The sequence below is a fragment of the Salarias fasciatus genome, chromosome 10 (assembly GCF_902148845.1).
Source record: "Salarias fasciatus chromosome 10, fSalaFa1.1, whole genome shotgun sequence".
In the NCBI taxonomy this organism is placed as follows: Eukaryota; Metazoa; Chordata; class Actinopteri; order Blenniiformes; family Blenniidae; genus Salarias; species Salarias fasciatus.
The window spans coordinates 6665340-6684399 of NC_043754.1; the positions used below are offsets into that span (position 1 = coordinate 6665340).

A 19060-nucleotide genomic window follows, 5' to 3' on the forward strand; every position below is an offset into this window, starting at 1 on the left:
CGGCAGGACAGATGGGGAGAAGAATGGGATGGCTGGAGTCTTCCTCATTTGCAATGCATAAATTAACAGACGCTTCACAGGTACATGCTGCTGCAAACATACATGGGAAACAACTCAGCCAGCCTCTGTCAGCACTGACAAGGCTGCGCAGTTTTCTCATTGAATTAGCATAACGGCGTACCCGATACACTTCTGTCACTCTTCCACAGAACAAAGTGGGTATACCCTCCAGGTTAGATGAGCATAAGGCTCAAAACGGCATGCGCATAGATCACACTTGTTCCGATCCTCTGCTGGAGGGAAGTCTCAGTCTCATCTACAAGCAGCTGCCGGGAGCCGGCGGTCCTTATAGAGACTAAACGTGCTCGGCTTTTCAACAAAAGGCACATGCTCAGAGGACGCCGAGGACACCACATCAAGTCGATCGCCACTCAGCAGTCTGACAGAAACTCATTTCATTACATAGACTAGACAAAATACAATTCAAGAAGCAATAGCAAACTCATTAATGTTTCAGTAAGTGAGCATTGCTTCACATCTCCAGCAGGAAAGTCCTCAAATCACCCTGTCGGCTGATCACCAACAGTCCCAACTTCACAACCGGCAAAACAGACTAAGAATTCACTGGAGAATCAAAGACAGACACCCAGACTCCTGGAAAAACAAGAGAAAAAGAACCGGCAAAACAGCACCGCGAGTCGACCACATCAAACGGCGGCAGCTGGCATCATGCAGTCGTTACCGTATGTGCAGTTACAACACAGTCTGAGGACCAGAAGCACCTCCATATCCCTCTTCTCCTCTCCTGCTCACTGCCTCTGCTCCCCGGCAGAGACGGAGAGAGGGAGAGAGGGAGAGAGAGAGAGAGAGAGAGAGAGACGGAGAGACAGGGAGGGAGAGAGAGAGGGAGGAAGAGAGAGAGGGAGATAGAGTGAGAGAGAAGGTGCAATGGGGAGTGATAGAGAGAAAATTGATACAGTTGATGAAGCTAGAGAGAAGGAAAGAGATAGGAAGAGACAGAAGAGTCTTGTGTCTGTGTGAGTGAGTGAGTGAGTGAGTGAGTGAGTGAATTGATATAGCTGATATAGGTAGAATGAAGGGACGAGACGAAGAGTGTCTGTGTGACGGAGAGAGAAAGAGATGGAGACACACACACATGCAGCAGTTTGCCTCCCGGAGACCACCACTGCATACGTAAGTAGGAAGGGAAGGATGGATTTGTAAGACAGAAACACACACACACACACACACACACACTCTTACCCTCCATTGTAATAGTCGTGGTACAATCTTTAGAGTCTTTAGGACCTTTTACTTTGAGGTTCTGAAAGAAGAAAAAAAAAAAACAAAGGAGGCAGAATGATCAATTTAATTAAACACACACACACACACACACACACACACACACACACACACACACACACACACACACACACACACACACACACACACACACACAAACACACACACACACACACACACACACACACACGCACGCACGCACGCACACGCACACACACTTCCCCTACTTGCTTGGCTGAGGTTGACTGAACTAATGAAGAAGCACTGCAGCAGCCGGAGAGCCAGAGGAGGCTGGACAGAGCAACCTTCGCAGCTTCACCTTCACTGCTAACAGTGAATCAACGGTCCAACCTTTCTCTCTAAACGTGGGACACTTAGCAGGAAGTACTGTGAAAATGTAGGTTTTTGTGTGGCGCTCCTCAAGCTACCACGCTTTCTGAATGTCTATTTAGATTGAAGAGATATTACTCTGAGCAACAGGTAACCACCAAACTTTCTCCAGTGGAAATATTACATGTTATATTTGGCATTCTGGTCACTGGTACCATAGATATGCAGCTGATTAACATCTAAAACAGCTTCCAGTTCGAGGGGATTTTTTGCGCTGCACCACTTCCTCTTCATCATTTATGAATACTAAATATATATTATATTCTCATTTTCCACTGAAACACTTCCTGTCGAAAAGAGGATGTTTTTAACTTTCGGGCTTCCCTCCAGCATGAGGATGAATGCGATGATTGAGGACAACCCAGAGATCAATAAGCAGCTGATTTCTTGACTATTGCACTAATCGTGTTTTCAAGGTTGACAAATCAACAGAAAGCAATCAGCTTTCTTTTCAAATGAATCAAAAGGGCTTGTTTTCTGTTGGGTCTTTTGAAATATGTCGTCATGGAGGAAGACTTTACCTCAGAAATCTTCTGAAACTGACTGTTGGCTTGGCTGCATTTCTCCGCCGTCTCCAGCGCCACCTTGTAGTTGTCCACAAAGGCCTTGTAGACTCCCAGCTGGCTGGCCTGCAGCAGGTGGGACAGAGAGGAAGACGTCACTCAAACAGCAACCTGAAGACCATCACATGTATTTTTTTATTGTACAAAAACCACAGAAACCATGAAAAAAGTTAAGAAAGAAAACCACCAACTCCGTTTCCTCTGCCCTTGGGCCAGACTTTGAAGCCAACAAACGCTACCGATGGGAAGTCAGTCACCTTGAATGGCAGCTCTCGTCACTGTGTAACTGTATGAATGGGTGTGTGTGTGAGCAACAGCGTGACGCGCATTGAGACCGCTGAAGCAGTGAAGTACATTTACCATTCAAATTAGAAGCAGAGCAGAGAGCAGCCAGGGATTAAGTCAGACTTAAGTGTGCTGCAGGAGTTGTAAAAAAAAAAAAAAAGCAATAAATATACAGTTTAAGATGCAGTTACTTGCAAATATATGCTGCGACGCCTCGAGTCATAAACTGTCTCGTCTGTTTTACTGAGTGAGGCGAAGAAAGCTTTCCCTGAAGCGAGAATCTGCTTCAGATTTCAGAATGGGATACAGTGATGCAGGCTCGAGGCTGAAGCAAGAAAAGGTAACAAATGGAAGAATGCTTATGGATGAATACAAGTTTTTATACACCCTTGACTGTCTTTACCACAACTGTGATGCATTTGACCCATTCATCCCTACAAGTTTGAAAGCAGTGAATGCTACCGTTCTGCTAGCGCTCTAGACCAACCACACTGGATTCAGGTTGTGATCTGAGGTTATTTCATGAGTAATACAACAAAGGAGCTCCTTTACTAGCTCCGTAAGACTAGTTTTGATCAAATAAATGGTTGGTTTTGGACTAAAATCTCACCCTAGAAGCAGCTATAATAGCCTGCTGATAATTTCTGTATAGTTGACAAAACCCACATATGCACATGGATAACATGCAAACTTTCACTGAGCAGTCCAAATCAGATCTCAGGACAGAGCGCTAACCACGACACCACTGTGCAGATATTAAGGCTAATAAGTCTACATAACCTTCAAAGTCAAGGTCCTGCTTCATGAAGACGGTGAACGCTGACTCAACGCTGACGCCCAACAAAACTGCCATTACTCTGTTCATACCTTCAAGCAGCAACACTACATAAGCTGTCCGTGTGACAAACCAGAGCGGAGCCAGCATTACTTACCTGCGATTATCGCTTCCATACTTCTGCACGCCACACAGTTTAATTAAAATTCATACAGAGCTCTGGCAGATTAATTAATTTCTATTCTCATCAGCGTTTCGCCTCAAGTGGAGGGTTGAAAAGACACACAGTCTAACCACGTTCCCACCAGGCCCCTCTCCACCGCCGCCTCCGTCTCCCCTCTCTGCAGCGTTGTATGTGCATCGTAACACAAGCTGCAGCCCAGCAGTGCATGAATATGCATCCTGCTCCAGCCATGCTCGGAAGCCTCAGAGCTGAAAAGCTGCCTGCATCCTATTAAAGTGTCGAGATTGGATTCAGCTGAACAGAGTGAATGAGGAGGACCCGCTACTTTTGTCCTTACACTGCCTCGTCCTTATATTTTCTTGTTCTCCCTCTTCCTCTCAGAGTGTGAAGTGAAAAGTTGGGCTCAAGAGAGGTGAAATGAGGGAATCCTCCGGCCTCGTACGGCTTTCACAACGACCTGAAAGGACCTGCTCAGGGTTCTGAGGAACAAAGGAAGATGGCCTGCAGTGAAACTAATAGCAATTTTGTGTTGTCAGCTATTCCTGATTCTGACTCAAAACATGAAACCACACACTAATTGACACAGACATGAGGTCAGCCTGTTTATCGAGCCATCGTTAACATTTCCATAAAGGAATGCAAAAGGAGGTCAGAACCGAGTTTCTGAGATCTCCTCGTGTTGTCTGGACACGCCGAGACTGGTCGGACTGCACAATCGAATTCTGAGTGAGGAGCCAGACAAAAGATGCACTTCAAACAATAAGATTGCAGGGAGCGGGGGGGGGGAAAAAGGAAAACAGTTTCCAGAGTGGAAGTGGGAAAAAGATGATGAAGCAAAGGGAACAAAAGAAAAGAGAGACAGAGTGTGGACATGATCACTGATGACACGTCAGACAGTCGAAGGCTCCAGTCAAAACAGTGTTTTTAACCATTTCTTTAAGGTTATCCAGCCTCTGGTTTGAATTCTTCTCAGATGAGGACTCAGTCTCATCCTCCCGATGCTTACGATAAGAAAATACAATTGAGCTAGGATGAAATTGGATTTTCAAGGAGCCTAAAGATTTCTAATATTTTTCACATTTAAGTGTTCTGTGCAAACAATTTAAACACGTCTGTGGTAAAAAAAAAAGAACTCTTCTCATAAAAAAAAAAACATCTGATGTGAGATTTACTCTGTAGCAAAGTACAACATTAATGTCAGTCAGAGAGAAAGTAGGAGGGCAGCAGAGATAGGATGACCTCCAAAAACTCCTCATCTCAATAACATGGAGCCTGTTTGGGAATACCTAAGAGACAGATGGCAGCTTGTTCCTGAAACGTTTTAGAAATATCTCCTGCAGAATTCCTTCAAAAGCTAAGTTTAACAGGACTGGAACTCTCGTTTCTGGAGAGGTGTCTCATGTTTAATCACTCTCTATTTATCCAAAACATGTTTACCTAAACCTATGGTTTATAATGAAGTGTAAAAACAAATCGACGGTTGTTTCAGCTGCTCCTGTCCAGCGTCACTTCAGCACGTCTACATTTTACACTGAATGCCTTTCCTGATGCCACATGGGAAGCTCCAAGGCACTTTAGAGCAGTGGGATTTGAACCAGCAAACCTCTGGTCATTCGCTTGTTTATGCAAAAATCACATCTGAAAGATGACTCTAAATCCATTCTTCACCATTCCCTATTTACATATAAAGGTTTGAGGTAATAGTATCAAAGGATCACTGAATTCAGTGTGTATTCTCCAAAAAAGAGTCATAACGTTGGATATCTGCAACACCCGAACCTAATATTACATATAACAGGATAATTTATGTTCCACGCTATAAAAAACAAGACTTATTCAGAAAATGTTCAGTGACAAGAACAAATTTAAGATGGAAATGTCCATCTTAAAATGTCTTGCCAAAAATAACGTGTTTCTGTTCATGACATGTAATAAGACAGGATCATTGGGATGGTGCCAAGAAAGAACATGAAAACTTTACACAGAAATGCCCCAAAACAAGACTTGGTTCCCTACTCAGCTGCATTCTAACTGATAAATCTGCGAAAGTATACGAAATAATGCTCACATCTCTTAAAAAGATGCCTACAAGACAACACCTTTTGAACATATTGTAGATGTTCATTACAAATAGGCAAGAATTAGAACCATAGTGGAATCCTTGCAGCCACGGTTTAGTCATATCACTCTACAATAGGCTATACTGGTCTTTCTTTATAAGTCAGACTTCAGTCAGTTCAGCACTTCAGGCTACAAACCTCAGAGTCTTCTTTAAAATGGTGCAACAACTCCTGTTCCAGTGCAACCACAGGGTCATTGAGACAAATGATGACTTATCCTGCGTTGGATATAAATGTCTGGACCAGACTTTCACTCTGTATCCTCTTGGGAGAGTCCCTTCGATATTTCGGTCTGAACTAAAGTGCTGATCTGACTGAGTCACCGCCAGCATGGCTCAAAACGTATTACGAGGAGGGAGTAGTCCTTTCACCCACAGTGACATAATGCATGGATTACAGTTAAAAATAACATCAAAAGATGGAGGCATGTCCTGGAAAATCTGCTTGAAAGTTGTTGTTTTTTTTTGTCCGAGAAGGCCTCCTGGAACCATCCCCACACTGAGTTCACACCCTTAACACTTTCTGCCTGCAGGCTCTTCGACAATCTGCCCGGACGAATGTGCTTCTGGCCGCCGCGGGCTGCAGCTGAGCTCCTCCTTTCATTGACACGGTGACAAAAACGGGAACGGCGGCCGCGGCTCATTCCGTCTGCCCATTTTCTGCCACTCCTGCCGCTACGGCGGCCTCCGTGCTCCCGAGGAGGGGCGGCGGGGAGTCAACCGGTTCATTACGAAGCCATCTGTACCCGCACACTGCCGCGCTGACTAAATGTTGCGCCGCCACATGACACGCTCACGTACGCACATGTACGCGGCGCAGATGGGAGCTGATGACTACACTAATAGATGTCACTTTGGTGCCGTGAGTGGCGGCGTCCACAGAGAGGAGGAAGAGGGCTGGGAGAGAGGAAGTACTTACAGTAGACCACCGAGATTACATTTATATATACTAGGCTCATGCTCTGCTGCCAAACACGAGCTCTTCCAGCACTGCCAGTCCACCTTTAACAAGACATTTACAAGTGTCTGTCCTCCAAAATATTTCACCTGTTTAATTACAGCACATACTTCTCCTCTTAGGGCTTTTAGGGGGAAGTTAAATAATGACAACGAAAATGATAAATGACTGGTTAGAATACTGCTTGTTTGATATATTCTTAGCTTTGGCTAAAAGCAAAAATATTGCAAACTCCTAAAGATCAATCATCATTTCTTCTGAAACATGAAAACAGCTACCTGAAAAATTTAACTTCTTTTTGGCCACTTGGTGGCAGTAATGTGATCTATCATCAGGCATTTCCTCCAGGGAAGAAGTCAGTCAGGAAGCAAATACAAAAACAATGGCTGAAATGTACAACTATAAACATAAATAAATATTATCAATGGAAAATAAAGCCAGACAGTTTAAAGAAGAATTCATTGTAAGTGTAATAGAGAAAATTAACACAAATAATAAAATATTAAGTTATGTTAAGTCATTTATTTAGACTTAACATATATTCAATATGTGAAAAATCTAAAATAGTAGTATCAAACATAAGGCTCATGGGCCAAAATGGCTACAAGAGGCTCCAATTTGGCCAAAACAACAAGCAAACGGTGAAAATTAAGAAAAAAAAGCTTTTATTTTCTTCTCTAAAAAATTCCTAAGAGTAGCAGACACGAAACAACAGTGAGACTTGAGCTGAGATGTCAGTGATGCTGCCATAAAAGACATCAAACAATCATTCGCCTCAAAGCCATGCTGTCAGTGGGAGTAAAAACCTGCATAATGCAACAGCTATAGGGGAAGGTTTTTTTTTGTTTTTTTTCTAATTTGACTGTATTTTGCACCAGAAGGTGATACTGACATTTGAGAGTGTATCCATTTTCTACAGTACCTGTTTGTTTTCTTAACATTAAACTATCCAGAAACCCTCACATTGAGGTTTTTAAGGCCCACTCTGTCATTCTCGCAATATTCTGATGCTGCTTATAATGTTTCTGTCAAACCTGCTTAAATTCAGCCGCTGAGTCACACTTCTCTGTGAACTCCTGTTGACGTAAGTTTCCTATTTGTTAATATTACAACATAAGAAATAAACAGAAAGCTTGGCCACGAATGTAATGTAGTGACGTGGCTCTGTATTTTCCGTCTGCTTGCAGTTTGAATGACACCTGAGATTTGAAAATCAAAGCAGGCGGCCCCTCGGACACCGACGCTGAATAACAGGCAAGAGGAACCAGAAATATTTTATCACTGCAGTCACTTCTGTTTTTCAGACCTGAAATAGTTGCCAAAGTCATGGCTGAGCTGGCACAACACTTGATTTTTTTTTTTTCCCTCCTTCCAGTCAAAACAACAATGAGCTCATAACTTGGCAAACTGTGTGGGTGGATTTCTCCTAACAAAACATCTGATTAACTCACATCTGATTAGCCAGAATACACTACGCCCCCCCCCAGAGATCCCAGAGCTATGCAGGACGACGTTCTCATGAGGGCAATTAAATCCTGGAGGGAAGATGTCTTTCTTAAAGCCTTCTGTTCTTTGGTTGTCGATTGATTGATGATATTTAATTCATAACATTTTCTAAACATAAGAACACCAACACAGGCGTATAAACAGTGATTATATCTTAGAAGGAAGAAGCAATACTTATTTGACCCCCTTTTCTCGATCTCAGTTGCTATTTATTATTCACCTGAAACTTTAAAACCCAGTTTCACTGCCTACAATATTTAGTGAGCAGTTATACAGTCAAACAAAGCCTGAGTTCCGTTTCTGCACAGGATATAAAAACGTACACACCTCTGAAAACACACACACACACACACACACACACACATACATGTACACATTGTGATTAGATTTCCTGACTGGGCAACTTTATCAAAAGGCTTATTTTAAATATGTTGTCCCAACCTTTGCAGGCTATAAATCAGGGGTATCAAACATAAGGCCCGTGGCTCAAAACCGAGGTCAGAAATGATTTCTATTCTGTTTCTGTTGAGAATATCAGCTGAAGTACTGTAATCCAGAAGCTGCAGTGTAACAGACCAGAGCCTGAGACATTTCTGAGAACCCACTCAGGGTGCAGACACAAGACGTAAAAACACACGCGCACACACACACGGACACGCACCATCTAATTTAGTTGAGTGATTCAGTCAGTGCAAACAGTGAGAAGCTTCATTCAAATGTACCCAGATAATGACTGAATGGTGGGAAAGGGGAGGGGAGGGGCTCACGTCACACTCACCAGCTTCTGGAACAGATGCCCGACGGTAACCCTCTCGTCCCACTGCTGGATGTTGGGTAAGAGGTCGTCGTAGAACTCCTTGTGGATCTCGAAGATGTCCTGGATTTTGTAGAAGATGGTCTCGATCTGCTGGATGGTGAGGACGGGCTGGGAGGTGGTGGCCGTGGCCTTCAGGGGACGCATGGGCTGGATGGGCGAGAGAGACGGGGGGGGGGGACAGATCGGTAAGGCCAATACAGAAAATGGAAAAAGGGAACTCTGATTACAAAAATTTTTAATTCACTCTGAGGAATATAAATCTCCCAACATAACTGCAGTAGTCACTAGCCAATCAGAGGCCTGCTTCGGACAAAGCCTGCTAAAAACACAGCCTCCATGTGTCACAGCGTGTTGAGTGGCTGGGTTTGGCCTTGCTGCTCTGCAGTTGGGTGACTCTTCGTCAGCGTGATGCTGGTGAGCAGGCAGCTCCCACGCCAACACGGTTAATCATGGAGATGTGTGGCGTTGTCACAGCAGGTGATGGACGGGAGCAGGGCTGCATCTGATTACGGTGGAAACACGTCAGCTCTCCGGGGCTCCAGATGAGTCAGTCCAACGCCGATCGCAGGCGAAATTTTTTTTAAGTGACGGATAAGGAGTGCAGACGCACACTTGGATTTTATGTATTTACCCATCTCTCTGTCCCATTCTTAACAATGCGTGTGTATGCGCACACACACACTCAGTCGTCATGTCCTGCTTTAAATAATGTGTTACACAGAGGAATGGATCTGCAAACATGTTGCCCCGGTCACTTTCCATCCTCCTCACGTATTTATCTTTCCACAGTTCTGAATATATCACTGGATGGATGTAATTATGGACGCAACATAAATACACATTTGTGTTACGCAGTACAAACCGCCCTCCGCACAGTTTTTATAAACAAGTTAAATATCACTGGTTTTTTTCATTTATGCAGGGCAAAAAAATATGACTTTTTGCACACGTGCGTATTCGAAATGGAAATCTCAAACCCCATTCAGACTTAAATCATCTCAATAAAAGTGGAGAGAGGAAGATCTTTTTTTATATCTCATGATCTGCAACAGTCAGCAAAGTCGTTGCTAATGTTCCAGCACGAGAACAATGTTCCCAAAATTGTTCTGGAGTCCGCGTCTGCCGACTGTATATATCACAGGAACTACCTGCAGATAGCACTTTTTATATGAGGGATTAAACACGGCTGCTGTGCAGGGTCTGCTGAGGCAGTCAGGTGTTTGAAACCCACACCACTCGCAGATCGTTCGTAGATCTTTCAAAAATCCTTCAGCGGGTTCAAAGGCATTGACGGGCTTTCTTTTTAAAGACCTTTGAGAGTCGCTCAGATCCTGGCATGATGACAGCACACACTTCGATAAGCATCGAGGACTGCAGAGCCTGAGAGTCAAAGGTTTTAATAAGGCCGAATTCAACTGTCACTCCCAGACCGGGTTTTAATCACGTCAAGCTAATGTGGAATAATGTGGGAGCTTTGATTTGAATTTTAAGTGCGATACCTGCAGCGGTGTTCTCTGGACGTTTTATGTCACCGTTCAGGTTTTCAAACTATGAAGAAAATACTAAATGGAAATTTTATGCGTCTTTTGTTTGACAAATGTCACCTTTAATGAGTGACTCGGTTTCAAAGACAGGCTAAAACACGGGTCATTTATAAGATGTTTTAACACAATGGGAAAGGTTTTTATTTCTGATTCAACTCAGACTGAAAATTTGACATTTATTACTAATAAACTACAGTACTTCAAACTTTTTTCGTTTGTTCTTGATCAATTTATCTTATAAGTCATGAAAATTAAAAATACAGTATCGAAAATATTGTAATAATTCAAAAGAACAGAAGTTTTTTTGTATTGTTTGAATTTGTTCTAGTTTATATGTTATCTGAGAAAATAATCTTCTTGCAGTGATCGTTAACATTTGATGAGATAAACCAGTATGTGAAAAAAATCTTTGAAGTTTACAGTCTTTTTAAATATTAATGCTTAAATCATGTATTGATGTGCCATCCTCTACCAGCAGCATGTTAAAACAGCACAGTGGGAAGCTTAAGAGATCTTCTCACATAATCAGCAGGGTTTGAAGATACTTTCACTTCAAAATGAAAAACACAGCAGCCTTTTGGCTTCGTCACAAAATAAACTCACATATAAGCACTCGACTGGAGCAAAGCACATTCACATTTTCCAGCATGAGTTATTAACTTGGACAACCGTGGTAGCTCGCTCTTCTCAGGACGGTTTTAAAGGTTTAGCTGGACACGCAAAAACAAATATCTTCATAATGTATAAAATATCCAACTGTTGGGACTAGTGTGCTAACCCAATTAAAAATATTGTTTAGTGGACAGAGACGTAAATGGATGTCTGTTTGAGCAAAATACCGAAGGTATTCATTGTGTAAAACTGCATTTTTAAACTCTGTACATGAAAACAAGTTTCAGCCGCAGGTTTTTGTGCGTCGACCTTTGGGTGACTGGACGTCGCAGAGCCGCACAGCCTGGCTGAGCTCGGCAGGATATGACATAGTGACTGAAAATGAGGAAGCGTGTTAAGTTCGAGTTCCAGGAAACTGCAGTGACTGCGGCCTGCTTTCAGCATGACCACCGACTTTAATGTTAAAGTTCAGGCAGTAATCCACGACAACACAAGCCGGAGTCCGCGTTTGTTTTTTTGGTGTGGTTTTGTGTACGGTGGAAGCTTCTCACCAGCAGCAGGGCCTCCAGCTGGTTGATGTAGATCTCCTCACTGGCCAGGAAGCCGGACAGCACCAGCTTCTTCATCTCCAGCCCTTTCTCCAAGTCTCCCTGCAAGAAGAACCAGACCTGATTACAGACATGTCCAGCATAAAGCCATTAAGATGTTTCTCACACACACTTTTCCACAATGCGTATACACACATCCAAGGCTCATTTCCAGCGGGCGCCGCAGCAGAGTCCTACAACTCAAGCTTGTTTCCTGCACGATGCCGCGGCAGTTAACATATTAATACACAAGCTGTGGGAATGCAGCTGCTTTCTGGTAGACTGGCTCGTCAGAGAACATCTCAGTGGCTCGGCTCCTTTGGTTTAAAGTCTCTCTCTTCCACGAAGAGATTAAATTCCCACTTCAGTAACAGGGAAGTCCTCATGGAAAGCGATGGGCCAAAAAAAATAAAAATAAAATAAAATGACAGAAAACATGTTATGTCTGCATTTTACATAATTTAAATTGAAATTGGAAGCTAAATTATTTTTGACAAAACCAGAAAATACGCTGTTTACAAGGACAGGAAACAGGCATTCCAAAATGGAAGGAGTGATAAAATAAGCAGAATCAGCAAATGATTTAGAATGTATGAGATGAGAAACGTTAAGAACCGTTTAGTGAAGGCGTTTCAAACTCGTCTTCGTTCAGGACCACACACAGCCCAATCTCATCTGGAGTGGACGGATGGTAAAATACTGAGATAATAACCTTTACATTTATACTTTAAGGTTTTTCTTAGTTGTGATGCAGGGTATTTATCATGAAATCTTCCACATTTTCAGAAAACTGAATAAATACTGCAGAAAAATTACTACAATCGTAACATAAATTAATATGATTTTTTTGTTCTTTCTGTATCCCAGCAGAGCACACTCTGCTTATAATGTATGTGTTGTGTTGACTTAAACAACATGGTTGTTTGTTTTCATGCTTTTCCCACACTTATGAACATGCTGGGAGTAAATCATCCAAATATCCCGGCTGTATCATCCATCCGTCACGTGCCTGACGGCGGTTGAACGAACAGGACACCAGTCCATCACAGGACAAACACAAACACACAATCACTCACACCTACAGGCAATTTAGAGACACAAATTATACTCAAATGCATGTTTTTGGACTGTGGGAGGAATCCGGAGTACCTGGTGGAGACCACCCACAAGGAAAACACGCAAACTTTAAAACTAAAAAACCTCTCAAGCCTGTGAGAAAGGAGTGCTAACCCCGACACCAGCGTGCAGCCTGGCTATATCACAGGAGGTTTTTATAAGCGTGAGTCCTCGGTATATTTGTCCAAGGCCATAATAAAAAGTGAGAATGAGATCCACTGCTCAAAACAGCGTGTGAGGGTGTGAATATATTCATTTGCAAAGATCGGATGTGTTATTTTCTATATACTACGTGCGACATGGATCACACTACAGCACGCGCAGCATACTGTAACGTAAACAAAGCAGATCAAAAGGGAGGAACCCGCAATATTCCCACAGTTGAGAGGCAGGTCATCCCCATAAAGCAGCTGTACAGCTGTTCAGCGAGCGCCTCCACTGAAGACACACACGTCCACAGGCTAACAGCTGGAGAAAGTGACAAGCGAGCGTGGCGGGTTTACTTGAAGAGAGGCCAAAGAACAGGCCCGAGAGCAGAAAGAAAGATTAATTATTAACACAGCCAGGTCCTTAGAATGATATCAGCACACCAGCATCGGCCGATTAGATAGGAAAGAGCCATGACCTCATTGTTTTAACCCGATCACGCCTGGCGGCCTCCTCCCGCCAACTGCTGCCCTCCCTCACCGATCAGGAGTCGTTGCTTACACACACCACATCAATCAATTCAGGTATTACATGAGGTTGGTAACAGGAAATTAAGAGTCAGATGTAGTGGGGAATATTTGTGAATCATGCTTTTCAGAAGAAACAAAGAGAAACTGTCTCCCTCTGTGGCTCCTCATCCCGGAATCTTTCACAACTCTACAGTTCGGAGTCATGCTGTAAAGTCTGCGTCCTCAGGAAAAAAGATTCTGCTGCAAACGATATTCTAGAGTTTTGGCGGTATCAAGTCATCGAGCAAACTACTGTATCATAAAATATTGTGTTCTGAATATAAAATACTCCACAACATAACATGTTGCTGAATTGTCATATTATTTTGTACACGGTGATATCAGCTCTGTTGTAAATGATCACATTATATTGTTTTGTAACTTTGTGCATGTTGAGTCTTCAAGGTCCTCACAGTTTTCTGTGGGCTGTGGGTGAAAACCAGAGACAACCTGTGAACGCACAGGAAGGACAAGCAAGACTGACACAGGAAAGTCTAAAACTGAACCACTAATAGTCTCACTGTGAAGCATGAAGCACTTTATATTATCAAATTGTATTAAAAATTCCCACATAAGGTTATATTTTGTATCTTACTGAACAACATGTAAACTTAATTGCTGGTTCATCGATTTGTATTTCAATTTTTTCAAAAAACAAAAAAAAAAGATGACTTATTTATTTCATAAAATCTTTTCTGAATAATTTCTGTGACTATTGAGGTCATTCTTAAATGTCTCTCAGGTTTCACATTCGTGACAGTCACAGTTAATTTAAGCGCTTAAACCACACATGGCTGACGTGAAGCCCTCTGGTATTTCATAAAAAGAAACTCCGGCTCAAAACAGAAGTCCGAAAACGAATCTACGCTTCTTTTGAAACCAAAACGTCTTTGAAGTGCGAGCTCTGCTGCTCCCCATGTGTCTGGGACTCCTCCTGACAAGTTTTGGCGTGTGTCATGAAACTCCAGCCTCTAATAGGTGTTTCTCTGTTTGAGATGTGACTCCAGGAACAACAAAGTGTTGAAGAAGTGCTCGGCGGCCCTTTCGCTCAAAAATATGTCACGGCCAGACGGAGAAAAAAAAAGAAGAACTTTTTCCCACAACTGTACAAAGAGCTACTGTGTGGCGAGATGAGGAAGGCATGAGTTTTCCACAGCAACCTGCTCCTGAGAGGAAAGTCTTCAGGCTGCATCCTCTCTGCTCCGAGTGATAGCAGCGCTGATGCCACGAGTGACCGGGAACAGCGGCCAGACGGCCCTGCATCGTGTCAGATCATCAGCTGGGAGGAGCACAAACACACACACACACACACACACGCACACGCGCACACACACAGCTGCAAGTCAGCACAAGAGTGTGTGGAAGAAAAAAAAAAATAGAGGGGTGAGGAAAGACATGTGCTTGAGAGTAGCTGCCTCTTCAGGCTGAGCTCACACACAAACACACACACACTTTTTGCAGCACGGATGCATGTAGTGGCGCCACATCACATCAAAACTGCAGCCAGGACTTTGTGTGTTTTCCCTAGTCAAAGCCAGTGTTTAAAAGCCTGTGTGTGTGTTGTGTGTGTGTGTGTTGTGTGTGTGTGTTGTGCGTTCCCTGCATCCAGCCGCCCGGCCCCCTGCCTCACCTTGAACCGTCTAAATGCCGGACTGATGGGCTCCAGCTCCCCATCTCCGTATTCAAACACCTCCTCCTCTTCCTCCAGCACCCTGTCCAAGAAGCACAGCGCCTCCTCCTCTTCCTCCTCCATGGTCCCGTCTGTCTCTCTCCTGCCTTTCACCTCCTCCTCCTCTCCTCTGTCGGCCTCCAGCGCCCCTTCTTTCAGGGCCTGCCCGGACACATTAGTGTTTTCCCCTCAGAGCAAAGTCGTCCGGACGCAGATAGAGAGGTAAAGAGGGAGAAGGAGGGAGGGAGAGGGAGAGAGAGAGAGAGGGAGAGGGAGAAGGACCCCGCCTACGCAACCCCACCCCCTTCCTCTGCCGGGCTTCCTGGTGTTTTGTGTGCACGAGCCGCTGCTCCACCTCGGTCGATGAGGCCTGCCCTCTTCTCGCTCACATCCGCCCCTCCCCTCACAACACATGCGATCCAGCCACTTCCTGGACGGCTACAACAGGCCGTTTCTTTCCGAGTGTGAGAGAGTCTGTTTCACCCTTTTTTATTACTTCTTCACTTATTTCTTCCGTTCTCTCCAGTAAAAAAGCCACTTCCTCATCTTGCAAACATGCCGTTTCCCCCTTTTTTTGTGTGTGTGTGTGTTTCATCAGTGCGCGCAGTACAGCCGATTCCTCCCCTCCTGCTCCCCTCTGGCCATTGTGTCTTTATTGATCTGCTGAGAGCTCTGGATGCAGAGCTGGGACCGGCTAATGTGCTGCCAGTGCGGCCGATTCTGATTACAGGTCACATAGTTCAGTGGGCATGGAGTTTCAAAGGTATTGTGGGAAATAACGGCAAAAAACGCACAGCTGCACAATCAACAATCCTGCCAACTAGAAGGGAATAAAACACAAAACTGTGATCACTCTCCTTCTGAGTTTGTTTGTATTTATGAATGAGCAGAAAGCGCCGCCTACCCGCTTCCAAGCGCACATTATGTAGGTCAAACTGATTTCACAAGCCAAGGTCTTGTAGAAGTGTTGAGAAGATAAAACAGGAGTACATTTAGACTTGAGGTTTGTATTTGTAGGTCAGCACCATAACAAAGCCACTAACACCAGCAGCTCGGGTGTTTCTAAAAGAAAGAAAACCATTCCAGACACAAGTAAGAACAGAACAGAGAAGCTAAAACATAAAGGGTGGGGGGGGGGGTGGGGGGGGCACAGGAACAGAAACTTGGCTTTGAAAGCATCTGAAAATCAGGTTTTCAACCATCGCACCTACATATGCATGAGGAGAGCACCTTGGTGTGGAAGTGTCAGTCGATGAAAAGCCAAGCTCAGCGGAAGAGAAGGTTCGACTTTACAAGAGGGTGAGGAGAGCAGCGGCTCATGAGGCAGCGGCCAGCTTCAGACGGGAATCCTCCACAAAGACTCTTTCACGGCAGCGTCTCTGACTCAGTGTCTGGACAGAGACGCTGCTGTACAGTCGCGTGTGGAAATGTGGGCAGATTGGGTGAAGTTTTCAAGCAGAGGGAACTTAATTTCACCCTTTTATTGAAAGAAATGTTTACACGTTGCTTCTCTCAATTCTTTTTTTAAAATGGCTTTCAGCTTTAGTTTATTCAAAGCTATAAGTAAAGTAATTCCTGCTCACAGGAAAGTTCTTAATCATTCCCGAGGCTGAACCTAAAGATGTGACCCCAGTGTTAGCCGGGGTCTCGCTGTGTGGAGTTTGCATGTTTCTTTGTACTGCAGGTACTCTGGTTTCCTTCACAGTCCACAGACATGCTTGTTATATCAAAATAACAATAATAAAGTTGAGTTATGGCGCACTTATCAAACCCGGATAAGAAATTGCCATTTAATAACCAATGTTATGTAACTGGAGGGTACAATAGCAAAGACATGAGTGGCTTTCTTCTGTTTGCACTGATGAATAAAGAGCGAGGTGTGAAAGAGCGGTGTAAATTCACAGTGGAAGTAAACATAATAATGTTTATTCCAAGAAAAGAGTCGATTTTGTGTGTGCTATTGTTTTCAAATTGACTACATGTGTCTGTGTGTTTGCCCTGTGACCTCTTCTGGGTTTATCCCGTCTACTATGCGATAACATCATTACCTACGGATCACCACAGAAACAACGTAAGTGACAGCATGAGGGACATATAAAATGGATAAATGAAAATAACCACATAAATGTAAATAAATAAATAAGCAGATACAGTAAATACTGGGTGTTTCTTACTTGAAGGAGGATTGAAATATGTTCTCTGAGCTCAAAGCAGTTAATAACTATTAGCAAACGCTTCACACAAAACACCAGGTACAGTATTTTTCTGTATTGAACTGTCTTTAAAATCATGTTTCAAATGAAAATGTATTTATTTTGGACAATTTACAGTTCTCAAAAACACGATATCAACACATAGCTGACACATTCCTTGAACTTTTTGATCTATTTTGTAACTTTCACATCATTAATTCATCTGAATTTAAGACTTTTAGTTGGGCTTTAAAAGGTCCAGATTCCTGCAAAGCACAGTTTGATAAAGCAGGATCAACAAATTTAAAAGCATGACTGCTATAACTGGTGTGGTGTTTATTCCTCAGGTTGAATTGTTTTTACTTCATTTGGCCACTAGATGGAGACACGTGCTCATCTAAAAACACTGACCCCAGCTCAGACTAAATATCCTTAATAATTCATTGATTATCTGAATTACAGGAACATCAGCGATGGTGTACTTACAATAATGTGAACATTTTTAGAACAGGGATAAAGAAAACAGCCAATGGGAGAGAGACAGTGAAGTGTGAAACTACAGACAATGAGAAATTAGATTTTTTTTTCAGATTGAAGAACAGAGAGAGCTTCTGTTTGAAGCTCCAGTCAGACATTCAGGACCATTCTGGTCACTTTTACAGTGAGTATGAAGGTCTGCCAGCCACTGTCTCTCTCTGTGAGTAAATTCAAGGCAACACACACCCCCTGCTGAGGCCCCCCGCGGTGCTGAAGCGCAAACACACACACGCACACGCACACACACCACAATCCTCCAGCTAACCTCCATGACACTGATATTAATGGGGTTCAGAGATGAGGACTCCGATGCCGACACACAAACACACACAGACAAACTCGGCACTGTGAGAGCTTTCCCATCAGATCTGCTCCACGCTGGATATCAGGGACAAATGAGTGAAGATCCACAGATAACAGTAGCTCAGACACACAGAGGGGCCACACTCCATAATCATAGCGGCAGGAGATGCACAGAAATAAACTGAAAATCCAAACACAGTTCGCAACAGCAATGAAGAAATAATCAATTGTTAAAGAGGGTAAATACACCCTGCAAACGTAATTCCCTTTGGATTGAGACTGGCAGATTGCTGCTGGTGGCATCAAAGCCCATCTGGGTCAGCGGTCATTTCCTGCTGCTGTGAATGCACCACCTGCAGAGTGCTGCAGGGTCCCAGCTATTGTGGCTAATCGTTAACAATTACAGAGGGTCTACATCCGGCGGGCTCCCTTCAGCATCAGACAACTGGCGGTCCGGCAAGGACACATGATACTGGAGGAAAATCAGTTGGAGTGAAGCTAACAAGCAGAAAAAAGGAAAAAAGAAAACAGGCTCAGGATGTAGCTGCTTCTGCTGGGACGTATGAAGGTACCACATAAATTCAGTGTTGGTGTAGTAGCAGGGAAACTCTGCATGTCTCAGGGAAGTCTTTTCAAAGCATTTTTAAGCAAGGGAACAACTGAATTTTAATTTACACAAAAACACATATTTCCACCTTTACCATAAGATATAATGCAAATCTATAGTTTTAACAAATACTATTTTAAGTAGACTGGTTTTTTTTTTTAATTTAAAGGTGCATTAAGGAGTTTGCACGTTTTATGTGAAACAGCGCCCCCTGCAGGCCTTGGGTGTAATGCAGCTTAGTGAAAAACTCGTCCCTGTGGCTTGCGTACACGGAAGAG

General features: G+C 43.5%; 1 protein-coding gene across 1 annotated transcript in view; it reads right to left on the reverse strand.

Annotated features, from left to right (window-relative positions):
• The window catches only part of abr (ABR activator of RhoGEF and GTPase), a 132767-nt gene that overhangs the window by 62045 nt on the left and 51662 nt on the right, over positions 1 to 19060 (reverse strand). The window contains 4 exon segments of the mRNA XM_030100582.1: positions 1264 to 1324; positions 2214 to 2321; positions 8861 to 9046; positions 11607 to 11705. Coding sequence (XP_029956442.1) covers positions 1264 to 1324; positions 2214 to 2321; positions 8861 to 9046; positions 11607 to 11705 — 454 coding nt within the window.